General features: G+C 37.7%; 1 protein-coding gene across 1 annotated transcript in view; it reads left to right on the forward strand.

The window, feature by feature from the left end:
- The first annotated feature begins 257 nt into the window (after positions 1-257).
- The window catches only part of LOC132557582 (protocadherin Fat 4-like), a 35,307-nt gene continuing 20,578 nt past the window's right edge, over positions 258-14,986 (forward strand). Inside the window, exons 1-9 of the mRNA XM_060222086.1 lie at positions 258-343; positions 645-716; positions 5,105-5,509; positions 9,080-9,591; positions 11,332-11,697; positions 12,131-12,232; positions 12,511-12,627; positions 13,087-13,340; positions 14,158-14,562. Of these exons, the coding sequence (XP_060078069.1) occupies positions 268-343; positions 645-716; positions 5,105-5,509; positions 9,080-9,591; positions 11,332-11,697; positions 12,131-12,232; positions 12,511-12,627; positions 13,087-13,340; positions 14,158-14,562 (2,309 nt within the window). The 5' untranslated portion in view covers positions 258-267. The remainder of the gene's footprint in view (positions 344-644; positions 717-5,104; positions 5,510-9,079; positions 9,592-11,331; positions 11,698-12,130; positions 12,233-12,510; positions 12,628-13,086; positions 13,341-14,157; positions 14,563-14,986) is intronic.

A 14,986-nucleotide genomic window follows, 5' to 3' on the forward strand; every position in this document is an offset into this window, starting at 1 on the left:
CGGTTGCGGTGGCGATACGGTGCTCCGAGTGCACACCCGGTGCAGTATGTGTCCTTTCATTCTTCAGTAGTGAAATGTATTGGTTTTTTTTCAGCTAACACGACAACAGATTCCACAACAACGTCAACTACAGTTCGCACGACAGTACCAAGCACAGTTTGTCCGACACCATCAACACAAGCCCCTGACAGACCTTGGTTGTCCCTTTACAGTGATTGTGGTGAACAGGGAAGAAGTGGGGGTTGCAGTGTTGCCAACAGTGCCTGTATGCCTGGCCAGACTAATGATTGGACTTGCAGGTGTATCCCTGGATATGTCGAGAAGGGACAAACTTGTACTAAATGTATGCTGTGTGGATGAAAATCGTTTTTTTTTTCAATAGTCATCTTTTATTTTAATATATTTGTTATAATACGGTGAGGGTTCACAGTATAGCATGACCACAAAATAAAAAAAAAAAACTTTTACAGGTATAATCTTTTTATCAGTTACGAAATGTTTCGGATGGTTTTACAATGGTTAATGTTAACATGATCTCATTTATCAGCTGAAATGTTAGACGTAAAATTGATCAACCTGGAATAATGAATATACTCAGTACTGGTAATATACAAGGCCTATAATCTTGGAACATTCTGTTTCAGTGCCGGGAGGAATCTTCAATGATAATGAGATGTACTCTGTGATACCTTCTAATGCTTCTAAAGGTCATACAGGTAACCTCACTTCTAAATATACAGGTAAACCAGCTTTTACATTTCATACAGGTAAACTTACTTTTACATCTGATGCAGGTAAACTCGCTTTTACATCTACAGGTAAGCTCATTTCTACTTATCATACCGGTAAACTCACTTATACAACCATAGGTAAACCCACTTCTACTTATCATACAAGTAAACTCACTTCTACTTATCATACAGGTAAACTCACTTCTACTTATCATACAGGTTAACACACTTCTACTTATCATACAGGTAAACTCACTTCTACTTATCATACAGGTAAACTCACTTTTACATCCATAGGTAAACCCACTTCTACTTATCATACAGGTAAACTCACTTCTACTTATCATACAGGTTAACACACTTCTACTTATCATACAGGTAAACTCACTTCTACTTATCATACAGGTTAACACACTTCTACTTATCATACAGGTAAACTCACTTCTACTTATCATACAGGTAAACTCACTTTTACATCCATAGGTAAACCCACTTCTACTTATCATACAGGTAAACTCACTTCTACTTATCATACAGGTTAACACACTTCTACTTATCATACAGGAAAACTCACTTCTACTTATCATACAGGTAAACTCACTTTTACATCCACAGGTAAACCCACTTCTACTTATCATACAGGTAAACTCACTTCTACTTATCATACAGGTAAACTCACTTCTACTCATCATACAGGTAAACTCACTTCTACTTATCATACAGGTAGACTCATTTTTACTTATCATACAGGTAAACTCACTTCTACTTATCATACAGGTTAACACACTTCTACTTATCATACAGGTAAACTCACTTCTTCTTATCCTACAGGTATACTCACTTTTACATCCACAGGTAAACTCACTTACACTTATCATACAGGTAAACTCACTTTAACATCCATAGGTAAACTCACTTCTACTTATCATACAGGTAAACCCACTTCTACTTATCATACAGGTAAACTCACTTCTACTTATCATACACGTAAACTCCCTTTTACATCCATAGGGAAACCCACTTCTACTTATCATACAGGTAAACCCACTTCTACTTATACAGGTAAACTCACTTTTACATCCATAGGTAAACTCACTTCTACTTATCATACAGGTAAACTCACTTTTACATCCACGGGTAAACTCACTTCTACTTATCACACATGTAAACCCACTTCTTCTTATACAGGTAAACTCACTTCTACTTATCATACAGGTAAACCCACTTCTATTTATACAGGTAAACTCACTTCTACTTATCATACACGTAAACTCCCTTTTACATCCATAGGGAAACCCACTTCTACTTATCATACAGGTAAACCCACTTCTACTTATACAGGTAAACTCACTTTTACATCCATAGGTAAACTCACTTCTACTTATCATACAGGTAAACTCACTTTTACATCCACGGGTAAACTCACTTCTACTTATCACACATGTAAACCCACTTCTTCTTATACAGGTAAACTCACTTCTACTTATCATACAGGTAAACTCACTTCCTTAACATACAGGTAAACTCACTTTTACATTTATAGGTAAACCCACTTCTACTTATCACAAAGATAAACTTACTTCCTTATCATACAGGTAAACTCATTTTTACATCTATAGGTAAACTCACTTCTACTTATCACACAGATAAACTCACTTCCTTATCATATAGGTAAACTCACTTTTACATCTATAGGTAAACTCACTTCTACTTATCATAAAGATAAATCCACTTCTACTTATCATACAGGTAAACTCACTTCTACTTATCATAAAGATAAATCCACTTCTACTTATCATACAGGTAAACTCACTTCTACTTATCATAAAGATAAATCCACTTCTACTTATCATACAGGTAAACTCACTTCTACTTATCATACAGATTAACACACTTCTACTTATCATACAGGTAAACTCACTTCTACTTATCATACAGGTAAACTCACTTTTACATCCATAGGTAAACCCACTTCTACTTATCATACAGGTAAACTCACTTCTACTTATCATACAGGTTAACACACTTCTACTTATCATACAGGAAAACTCACTTCTACTTATCATACAGGTAAACTCACTTTTACATCCATAGGTAAACCCACTTCTACTTATCATACAGGTAAACTCACTTCTACTTATCATACAGGTAAACTCACTTCTACTTATCATACAGATTAACACACTTCTACTTATCATACAGGTAAACTCACTTCTACTTATCATACAGGTAAACTCACTTTTACATCCATAGGTAAACCCACTTCTACTTATCATACAGGTAAACTCACTTCTACTTATCATACAGGTTAACACACTTCTACTTATCATACAGGAAAACTCACTTCTACTTATCATACAGGTAAACTCACTTTTACATCCATAGGTAAACCCACTTCTACTTATCATACAGGTAAACTCACTTCTACTTATCATACAGGTAAACTCACTTCTACTCATCATACAGGTAAACTCACTTCTACTTATCATACAGGTAGACTCATTTCTACTTATCATACAGGTAAACTCACTTCTACTTATCATACAGGTTAACACACTTCTACTTATCATACAGGTAAACTCACTTCTTCTTATCCTACAGGTATACTCACTTTTACATCCACAGGTAAACTCACTTACACTTATCATACAGGTAAACTCACTTTAACATCCATAGGTAAACTCACTTCTACTTATCATACAGGTAAACCCACTTCTATTTATACAGGTAAACTCACTTCTACTTATCATACACGTAAACTCCCTTTTACATCCATAGGGAAACCCACTTCTACTTATCATACAGGTAAACCCACTTCTACTTATACAGGTAAACTCACTTTTACATCCATAGGTAAACTCACTTCTACTTATCATACAGGTAAACTCACTTTTACATCCACGGGTAAACTCACTTCTACTTATCACACATGTAAACCCACTTCTACTTATACAGGTAAACTCACTTCTACTTATCATACAGGTAAACTCACTTCCTTAACATACAGGTAAACTCACTTTTACATTTATAGGTAAACCCACTTCTACTTATCACAAAGATAAACTTACTTCCTTATCATACAGGTAAACTCATTTTTACATCTATAGGTAAACTCACTTCTACTTATCACACAGATAAACTCACTTCCTTATCATATAGGTAAACTCACTTTTACATCTATAGGTAAACTCACTTCTACTTATCATAAAGATAAATCCACTTCTACTTATCATACAGGTAAACTCACTTCTACTTATCATAAAGATAAATCCACTTCTACTTATCATACAGGTAAACTCACTTCTACTTATCATAAAGATAAATCCACTTCTACTTATCATACAGGTAAACTCACTTCTACTTATTATAAAGATAAATCCACTTCTACTTATCATACAGGTAAACTCACTTCTACTCATCATACAGGTAAACTCACTTCCTTATCATACAGGTAAACTCACTTCTACTTATCATACAGGTAAACCCACTTCTACTTATCATACAGGTAAACTCACTTCTACTTATCACACAGGTAAACTTCTACGAATCATATAGGAAAATCTATACAGTGGGATTTAGCTCAAACTTGCATGAAACGACCTAGAGATGGTCCTGACCAACTGTTGTTATTTATGTCTGAAGTCCAAGATGGTCGACATCTTGAAAAATATATTTTAAACTTCTTCAGTGCCACTGGTGCCGTTGAGCTAAAAAAATTGGTTGTAATGTTAAGAAAAGATAGTCAACGAAGTGTTGCTATTTTTCGACCATGTCAAAACTTGGATACGGCAGTCAGGGAAGCCATTTTGAAACATAATTGCGCAATCATGGTTTTCCTATGAAACACCTATTTCAAAGTTTCACCAGTTGGATTTAGCTCACACTTTACTGTAAAACAATAGGTATCACTTGTTACAGTTCCCTACTTCTCACCAAAGCTACCATCTACATCATGGAAAACAGCTTCTTAGTAAGATTTCATTCAAAGTAGAAAAAATAACCCTTCTCCCTGCTGAAAACTTTTGTAGCAGATTAAGCTCGTGGGCCTCCTGTTATTATTTTGGTTTTACTTTTAAACGTCAAACAGGTATTTTACTATACGTTGTACAGGCATGTCTTTCGTCATCAGTGTAACTCTGCTGCTACACTAAATACAAACTCGTTTGTTTAGACTGTAATTCAAATCCAAGCATCACCATACCACTACCCACTCATCCATGTCGATTTTTGTAAATATTGTAAATTCTATACCAGCATCACTATAAACTCCACTGCCCATGTCATATATTTTGTCGATGACTTCTATTGTAAATTTTATACCAGCAGCATTATAAAATATCCCGCTTATGTGATATTTTGTTTTTGCCGCCTAGTATTGAGGACCAATTTTTCAAAAATACTGGACATTTGTACTACAAACCCAGAAATAACCATGTTTGGAGACGCTGATCTATTCGAGGCTGTGGTTAGTTCATGTAGGACCTTGACAATTCGAACTACATCAGTTCTTCCTGGCGACACCAGTGTTAGAAAGCTGATGGTGAAGGCAAAGTTTGAAACTGGCATTAATGTCATCATGGACGCCATCTTTCTAACGGTAACTATTCAGAGGACAGAAGGGAACACTGTTGTTTTACCGGATATGACGTTCTCTGATCATCTTGTTACGTCAGTAGCGCCCGGCGGGAAACTTTCTCTCTCCAACTCCAACTTCCTGAGGATAACATCTGATGGATCAGTCTTCACCGCAAAACAGCTGAGCGTAGATGGTTTAACATGTAAGTCATTAACGTCACAAGTTAACCAAGAACGACAACTTCTGTCTGTAAATATAAAAAAAGACAGCATCTCTTGTATGTATCCGTCATACAACTAACTGTAGGCGCCGACTCTTGTTTGTAATCGTCACACAAAAAGACGGCATCTTTTTCATGTAGTCACACAACTAACCATAAACGAAATTTGTCTGTAACCGTCACACAACTTACCATAGAAGACATTTGTCTGTAACCGTCACACAACTTACTATAGAAGACATTTGTCTGTAACCGTCACACAACTTACCATAGACGACATTTGTCTGTAACCGTCACATAACTAACCAGAGACGACATTTGTCTGTAACCGTCACATAACTTACCAGAGACGACATTTGTCTGTAACCGTCACACAACTAACCAGAGACGACATTTGTCTGTAACCGTCACACAACTAACCAGAGACGACATTTGTCTGTAACCGTCACATAACTTACCAGAGACGACATTTTTCTGTAACCGTCACACAACTAACCAGAGACGACATCTGTCTGTAACCGTCACACAACTAACCAGAGACGACATTTTTCTGTAACCGTCACACAATTTACCATAGAAGACATTTGTCTGTAACCGTCACATAACTTACCAGAGACGACATTTGCCTGTAACCGTCACACAACTAACCAGAGACGACATTTGTCTGTAACCGTCACACAACTAACAAGAGACGACATTTGTCTGTAACCGTCACACAACTAACCACTCGACATTTGTCTGTAACCGTCACATAACTAACCAGAGACGACATTTTTCTGTAACCGTCACACAACTAACCAGAGACGACATTTGCCTGTAACCGTCACACAACTAACCAGAGACGACATTTGTCTGTAACCGTCACACAACTAACCACTCGACATTTGTCTGTAACCGTCACACAACTAACCACTCGACATTTGTCTGTAACCGTCACATAACTTACCAGAGACGACATTTGCCTGTAACCGTCACACAACTAACCAGAGACGACATTTGTCTGTAACCGTCACACAACTAACCACTCGACATTTGTCTGTAACCGTCACACAACTAACCACTCGACATTTGTCTGTAACCGTCACATAACTTACCAGAGACGATATTTGCCTGTAACCGTCACACAACTAACCAGAAACGACATTTGTCTGTAACCGTCACACAACTAACCACTCGACATTTGTCTGTAACCGTCACACAACTAACCACTCGACATTTGTCTGTAACCGTCACACAACTAACCAGAGACGACATTTGTCTGTAACCGTCACACAACTTACCAGAGACGACATTTGTCTGTAACCGTCACACAACTAACCAGAGACGACATTTGTCTGTAACCGTCACACAACTAACCACTCGACATTTGTCTGTAACCGTCACATAACTAACCAGAGACGACATCTGTCTGTAACCGTCACACAATTAACCAGAGACGACATCTGTCTGTAACCGTCACACAACTAACCAGAGACGACATTTGTCTGTAACCGTCACACAACTAACCAGAGACGACATTTGTCTGTAACCGTCACACAACTTACCATAGAAGACATTTGTCTGTAACCGTCACACAACTTACCATAGACGACATTTGTCTGTAACCGTCACACAACTAACCAGAAACGACATTTGTCTGTAACCGTCACACAACTAACCACTCGACATTTGTCTGTAACTGTCACACAACTTACCACTCGACATTTGTCTGTAACCGTCACACAACTTACCATAGAAGACATTTGTCTGTTACCGTCACACAACTTACCATAGACGACATTTGTCTGTAACCGTCACACAACTAACCACTCGACATTTTTCTGTAACCGTCACACAACTAACCACTCGACATTTGTCTGTAACCGTCACATAACTAACCAGAGACGACATTTTTCTGTAACCGTCACACAACTAACCAGAGACGACATTTGCCTGTAACCGTCACACAACTAACCAGAGACGACATTTGTCTGTAACCGTCACACAACTAACCACTCGACATTTGTCTGTAACCGTCACACAACTAACCACTCGACATTTGTCTGTAACCGTCACATAACTTACCAGAGACGACATTTGCCTGTAACCGTCACACAACTAACCAGAGACGACATTTGTCTGTAACCGTCACACAACTAACCACTCGACATTTGTCTGTAACCGTCACACAACTAACCACTCGACATTTGTCTGTAACCGTCACATAACTTACCAGAGACGATATTTGCCTGTAACCGTCACACAACTAACCAGAAACGACATTTGTCTGTAACCGTCACACAACTAACCACTCGACATTTGTCTGTAACCGTCACACAACTAACCACTCGACATTTGTCTGTAACCGTCACACAACTAACCAGAGACGACATTTGTCTGTAACCGTCACACAACTTACCAGAGACGACATTTGTCTGTAACCGTCACACAACTAACCAGAGACGACATTTGTCTGTAACCGTCACACAACTAACCACTCGACATTTGTCTGTAACCGTCACATAACTAACCAGAGACGACATCTGTCTGTAACCGTCACACAATTAACCAGAGACGACATCTGTCTGTAACCGTCACACAACTAACCAGAGACGACATTTTTCTGTAACCGTCACACAACTAACCAGAGACGACATTTGTCTGTAACCGTCACACAACTTACCATAGAAGACATTTGTCTGTAACCGTCACACAACTTACCATAGACGACATTTGTCTGTAACCGTCACACAACTAACCAGAAACGACATTTGTCTGTAACCGTCACACAACTAACCACTCGACATTTGTCTGTAACTGTCACACAACTTACCACTCGACATTTGTCTGTAACCGTCACACAACTTACCATAGAAGACATTTGTCTGTTACCGTCACACAACTTACCATAGACGACATTTGTCTGTAACCGTCACACAACTAACCACTCGACATTTTTCTGTAACCGTCACACAACTAACCACTCGACATTTGTCTGTAACCGTCACACAACTTACCATAGAAGACATTTGTCTGTAACCGTCACATAACTAACCACTCGACATTTGTCTGTAACCGTCACACAACTAACCACTCGACATTTTTCTGTAACCGTCACACAACTAACCACTCGACATTTTTCTGTAACCGTCACACAACTAACCACTCGACATTTGTCTGTAACCGTCACACAACTTACCATAGAAGACATTTGTCTGTAACCGTCACATAACTTACCATAGAAGACATTTGTCTGTAACCGTCACACAACTTACCATAGATGACGTCTCTTATTAATCCCGAATCCGGCGATTACAGGATGCTCTTTATACTTTTCATTTTCTTACATGTTTATTGTTAATATGGTTTGGCAGTCAATGGAATGCTTGCTAGGGCACTTTCCTGTACAATTTTCTTTAAAAATGATATTAATATTTTATAAAACAATTATCTTTATAATCAATAAAGTTTGGAGATACCATCTCCCGAAAATCTGTATACACTTATTTGTTACATTTTGACTTTTTCCTGAATAGTTGAGACACAATATATTCTTCTTCATTCTATTCTCAGCTAATGATACAGAAGTAGCAACATTTTTCACCACTGACATCCAACGTCACGATGGCACGTCTACCACAAGTACAATCCTAACCACTGTCTTGCTGAAGACAAATGTGATGAAGAAACTGTCCGAGGTTGTACCAAACAACGCCGTGGTGGCATCCTTCAACCGTTTACACCAATCTACATTGACGTTCAGTGCAACCTCTAATATCAATAGCAACATTTTCGCATTCGATGGCTCCGTGTTAAAAGTGCAGAATGCAGTACTGCTTGACTATGACAATGGACAAAGAAGTTTCACGTTTGTTATAAATGTTCGAATCACTGTAGACAGTGACGTGATGACCGTTCCCGTCACCGTGGAGATAGAGGTCCAGCCAGCTAATGATAACAGTCCATATTTCGTCAAAGATAGGGAGCAGCGTACAGACAAGTATGAATTCACGATATTCCCCACGCCATTGTCAAGTGTCGTGTGTGGATCGGTCAGAGCCAAGGACGTTGACGCCGGAACACAGGTATGTGCGATATACATTAATCTGGGAAAAGTATTTGATGACATAAACTGTGTAGTTATCCACAGTGATCTGTTAGCCGAATCCTCTAATACACAGACAAATTTCACAATCTTGCTATATTACCATGAAACAGGAGAGTTCCATTCGAAAAGGAGGCACGGGGTGTCAAAATTTCACTTTGCTAATGATGTCAAATGTTAAAGTTCATGAAATTGACTTGCAGAACAAAGCATACGGAAGTTAAATGCTGTTGTTTTGAAAGACGTGTTATTAGAGATTTATGTAAGTTTGAAGAGAATAAGTAAATGCTGGGTTTTATATGAAGCTAAAGACCAGTTTGTTTGACGAAGCGAGGATAAAACTTTTAAAACAAATGCATGTATCAGTATTCCTATCAAATCAAAGTGTGGCTTGTTAGGTCGTGATTCGTCGCGAAAAATAAAATAAAAAAGAGAGATTTTTTGGCTTTTTTTTTTCTTCATTTTGCAAATTTGGAAAACTGATTTAAATTAAGTATTTCTAATTCTTCATGCCCCGGAAAAATCTTTTATATAACGCCATCTTAAATTTTTAGTGGTCGACACTTTTAAGTTGCTACTACTATGCATATAAGGTTTTTTTCCCTACACAACGGAAACCTGTACTTCATTCTTAGACTCTTAACATAAAGCTTATTCTTAAAACGAATTATGTAGCATGCGCCGATACACTGATATTTAAATTAAAATCTTCATAGACCAAATACTTTATTCAGTGTTTGTAAAACGTTACAGTTTTAAAATAATAAACCAGGATCATCAGAGACAGTTGCCCAAAATAGTAGAAGGAATGGTGTTGCTGGTTAAAATCCAATTAATTATTTCTAATTAAACAGCTGTAACAGTCTTCGTATTTGAGAATTTAATGTCTTTCTTTCAAACGAATCAAAGAATTGTATTGTCTAGGTTATATTTGAAATCACTATGATTGTGGGCGATTTGTCTGATCTGTAAACCTCAATGCCCAAATCACAAATCCCAACCTTCTTACAAAATGCTCGAAAGTCTACCGTTTGAGAAATGCTTAAAAATTTTGAAGTATTACGTTGTGATGCGACATATTAGCTCTTTGCTTTATAGATATGTACTTCTACAGACATTATGGTTTTGAAATTAAAGGGCGTTTCTGAATCAGTACATTTTAAAACTAAATTACTTCATATCTTAATGGGATATCACTTTATTTCTTTGGTGTATTTCATCGATGGCGCTTAATAGCGATATGCGGTCGGCTCACCAGAAAATAAACTGCAGGAGAATTTGCTACATATTATAGGTATGAGTATCAAAACAATTGGGTAGTACTTGCTAGTCAAGAATTAGTGCGACGCCGCCAGTTTTGCAGGTACGGACAAGCCACGCCAGGTTCAGGATTACTAGTTAACCAAAGGCATCCGTCTCGATAAAAAAGGGTCCCCCTGTTAGTGTGATTTAAGTTATCATCTACAACCAGGGGTATATATAAACAATTATATAGATTTATTTCCGAGATACTTGTCTTGACAAGATAACACCACAACAACAATGTGACCTGCTTATCACAGCTTGCCGTTAGCATAATACCAGTCTTTTGTCGTCTTCTACAACTGTGACTTGAACACAGAGCACAATATTATATGAATACAGAATATCTAAAAACTGAAATGAAATTTTATGCTGTTGTATTGATTATTAAACGAGAGTGTGATATATACTTATACAGCTAACCTACCTCCTGGATCAACCGTCTGCATATTTCACAATAGGACAACATGATGGCATAGTTAAAACACAACAAAGCACGAGCAGCATTCCGTTTGTCAACGGTACGGAGAAAAGTGGTGAACTTTATGTGACCTTCGGGGTGCTGGTACGAGATGAGATCAGTATTCATACAGACACGGCGAATGTTACAGTGTATCTGCGGAAGACCCCGGAACGTAACCTCGGACTCCAGTTTAACGCTGACATCTCGGAGGATGCGTCTTTAAATGCTGTCGTAAGGTCCGTTTTCAGGACGGGGTACACGAATTACGAATTTGCAAGCCGTACTGTTTCAACGGAGTTTTTTACAATCAATTTTGACACAGTAAGTAAATCTTCTAATATCATTTTTTAATTGTGTTACTATTTCTGGCCTGAAAAGGGAGGAAAAACATCGTTCATGGAAACAATTCAGGGTCGGATAAAAGTTATGATACTGCTCCTACTGTTTACTAAAACATTTTAAAGAATCTGATGATTATGAATGTATTTTCCTCTACCACAACATACTCGTCAGCTATACATTTCTTATTTCAGGATAATGTAAACATTGCAATGAAGGAATCATTCTTCCATGTTTGTGCCCTGGCTTTGTTTTTTATGCAAGCCAGTATGACTTCCACTTAATTGTTTGAATTTTTCAGAAAAAATGCAGTTAGAATGAAATTAAGGTAACTATTATTCAGAGATACAACCATTTTAGTTAGATAAACAAGAAACTTGTTATGTTTAACACTTTATGTTTGCGTTATTTACAGGGGAGAGTGTCTGTGAGTCGGACGCTCGATCGAGAAATACAAGACACCTTCAAGTTTTCTGTGACCGCTATTGAAGAGAAAAGCGCTTCGTGTGCTCTTGTTGTAAGCACTATTAAAATTTCACATAAACTTCAATGTTTTAACTAGATAGTGAACATATATCGTTATAAATACATAGAGTTGATCTTCGATGAATCCAATTGACTTCAGCCAACGAAAATCAACTTCATTCTGTAGTGGATTTCATACACGACTATGATTGCCCTTCATGGTATTTCAACATGTAAGTAAAACGAACGCATTCAGTTTGTATCTACAATTATGGTGAATATTTTACTCGAGATATCATAACAATGCAGTATTTTTTTTATGTTTGCCAGGTGTTGGGAGACCTAAATATAACAGTAACGGATGTTAACGACAATCCCCCCGTGTTTGGAAGGCCTAGCTACAATGGAGAAGTGGAGGAAAATGCAACGAGTAATAGCTTAGTAAAGGTGATCATCATTAATCATCAAAATTGGATTTTTTCCTACTTTATTCAGTGATGAGTCTACCATATTTCACATGACATTCTCTTAAGTGTTAATGAAATGACGACCTGCAGATTCAGACAATGTCTTGTAGTATCAAATCAAAATACATACAACAGTTTAAATGATTCAAGTGCCATAAAAAGGATATGCTGTAACAATAGTTTTGTGCTAGAAATATGAAAAATCTTTGCTTTTTCTGGTAACTTAATCTTCGATCAAATTATATTTTAAAGTTAGTTAACGAATTTGACACGAATTCTTCAGACGTTCCAGGAAACCAATCCTTTTTTCGACGATCAGAAAAGTTACTAAACCTTTAACATAATGTACGAATAATATTATACCAACCACAGAATGGTATAAATTCTTATATCAATAGATTATTCTCGTATTCCTAATGGTGTTGTGCTATTTTTTTAGCTCGACTTTCCAATAAAGGCCACCGATAAGGACATAGGTAATTTTACCTACAGAATCACCCAAAGGAGCACCTTCTTCAGCATCTCACAATCCGGTGTGATTTCAACTCGGCAAATTCTTGATAGAGAGACTACCAGCTCTTACGCTGTAGTGGTGACAGCTGACGATGGCTTGTTTACCAGCACGACCACCGTGACCGTGACCGTCACTGACCTAAATGATAATGACCCTGCCTTCCCCTCCCCCACATACAGGTAATCGTAGATATCACATGTAACTGTACTTGTTGGTAATGACTACTCATTGACAATACAAAGGAACTGACAAGGTTGGCAACCCTTCATCATTAACATTAGGCGATGTCTTACTTTCTATAGACATCAGTGACTGTATCTTATAATCTCCCTTGGAAAAAAAATAATTAAAGAAGTGATGTCATCTGTCAATCAACATTATAGCCTAACACCGAGGTACTGCGTCCTCCGGCTGTTCCATCACTCTTGGACTCATTCTTGATGCTAAGGCTCAAACTCTTAATACCTAAGAAGGTGACTGAGAAAAATCTAAGAAGGTCGAATTGATAGTCAAAACCCAAATGTAGAGGTACATCATCTCGAAAATTTAATCTATTTCATAATAGAACATCAGGTATATCATGAACTATGCCATTTTTCAAAAGGAGCGGGTTTCTGTAGCGTTTTTGTTACTTTGAATAGGGACACGGTTCAGAATTAACGCTTAAGAAATCATCCAATATTGAAAATTTTAAAAGTGCTGGAATTATCAGTGCACTTCCATCACGTCTACATTTCGACATCGATTTCTATCAGTTCTGATTCCTATTCCAAGGATTAGCTGCCTAGGTTTCAACTCTTTATGCAAAAAGCTTCACTGACGTGTCATAGAGCATCGATATGAAACAGTTCAATTCATTTGTCTTTATAATAACAAATTAATTTGTATTGAAATATCAAATTTAATAGAATACAAAGCTTCGCAAATACATATATACGTTAAATAGATAAATGAAACGGAACTTATTTCGTATTGAACCTTATTTCCTATTTTTAGGGTGGATATCTCTGAAGGAAAAACTGCTCCAAAGCTGATTACGACTTCTGCTACTGATGCCGATACCGGCAGCAATGGTGATCTTTCTTACTTCCTGAATGGGGGTGGCGATAATATTGTTATAGGCTACAATACGAGTGTAATATCCGTTATTAATGCACTGGACAGGGAAGAAAAATCGTCCTACACCCTCATCGTTACGGTAATTGATGGTGGGGACCCCCCACGAAGCTCCTCAACTACAGTCGTAGTTGACGTCCTTGACGTTAACGACAATGATCCGGTGTTCTTGGACACTTCCCTTGTGATAACGATAAAAGAAGAGGTCTCGTGCACTAATGGTATAGGACAAATAAGTGCTACTGACAGGGATTCCAGTGATATTCTCCGATACAACACGTCAGAGTAAGTAACTCAAACGATACAACACGTCAGAGTAAGTGACTCAAACGATACAACACGTCAGAGTAAGTGTATCAAACGATACAACACGTCAGAGTAAGTGTATCAAACGATACAGCACGTCAGAGTAAGTGACTCAAACGATACAACACGTCAGAGTAAGTAACTCAAACGATACAACACGTCAGAGTAAGTGACTCAAACGATACAACACGTCAGAGTAAGTGTATCAAACGATACAGCACGTCGGAGTAAGTGTATCAAACGATACAACACGTCAGAGTAAGTGACTCAAACGATACAACACGTCAGAGTAAGTGTATCAAACGATACAACACGTCGGAGTAAGTGTATCAAACGATACAACACGTCAGAGTAAGTGACTCAAACGATACAACACGTCAGAGTAAGTGACTCAAACGATACA

Source organism: Ylistrum balloti, unplaced genomic scaffold (genome assembly GCF_031769215.1).
Source record: "Ylistrum balloti isolate Yb309-2 unplaced genomic scaffold, AGI_CSIRO_Ybal_v1 Utg370700, whole genome shotgun sequence".
Classification (NCBI taxonomy): domain Eukaryota; kingdom Metazoa; phylum Mollusca; class Bivalvia; order Pectinida; family Pectinidae; genus Ylistrum; species Ylistrum balloti.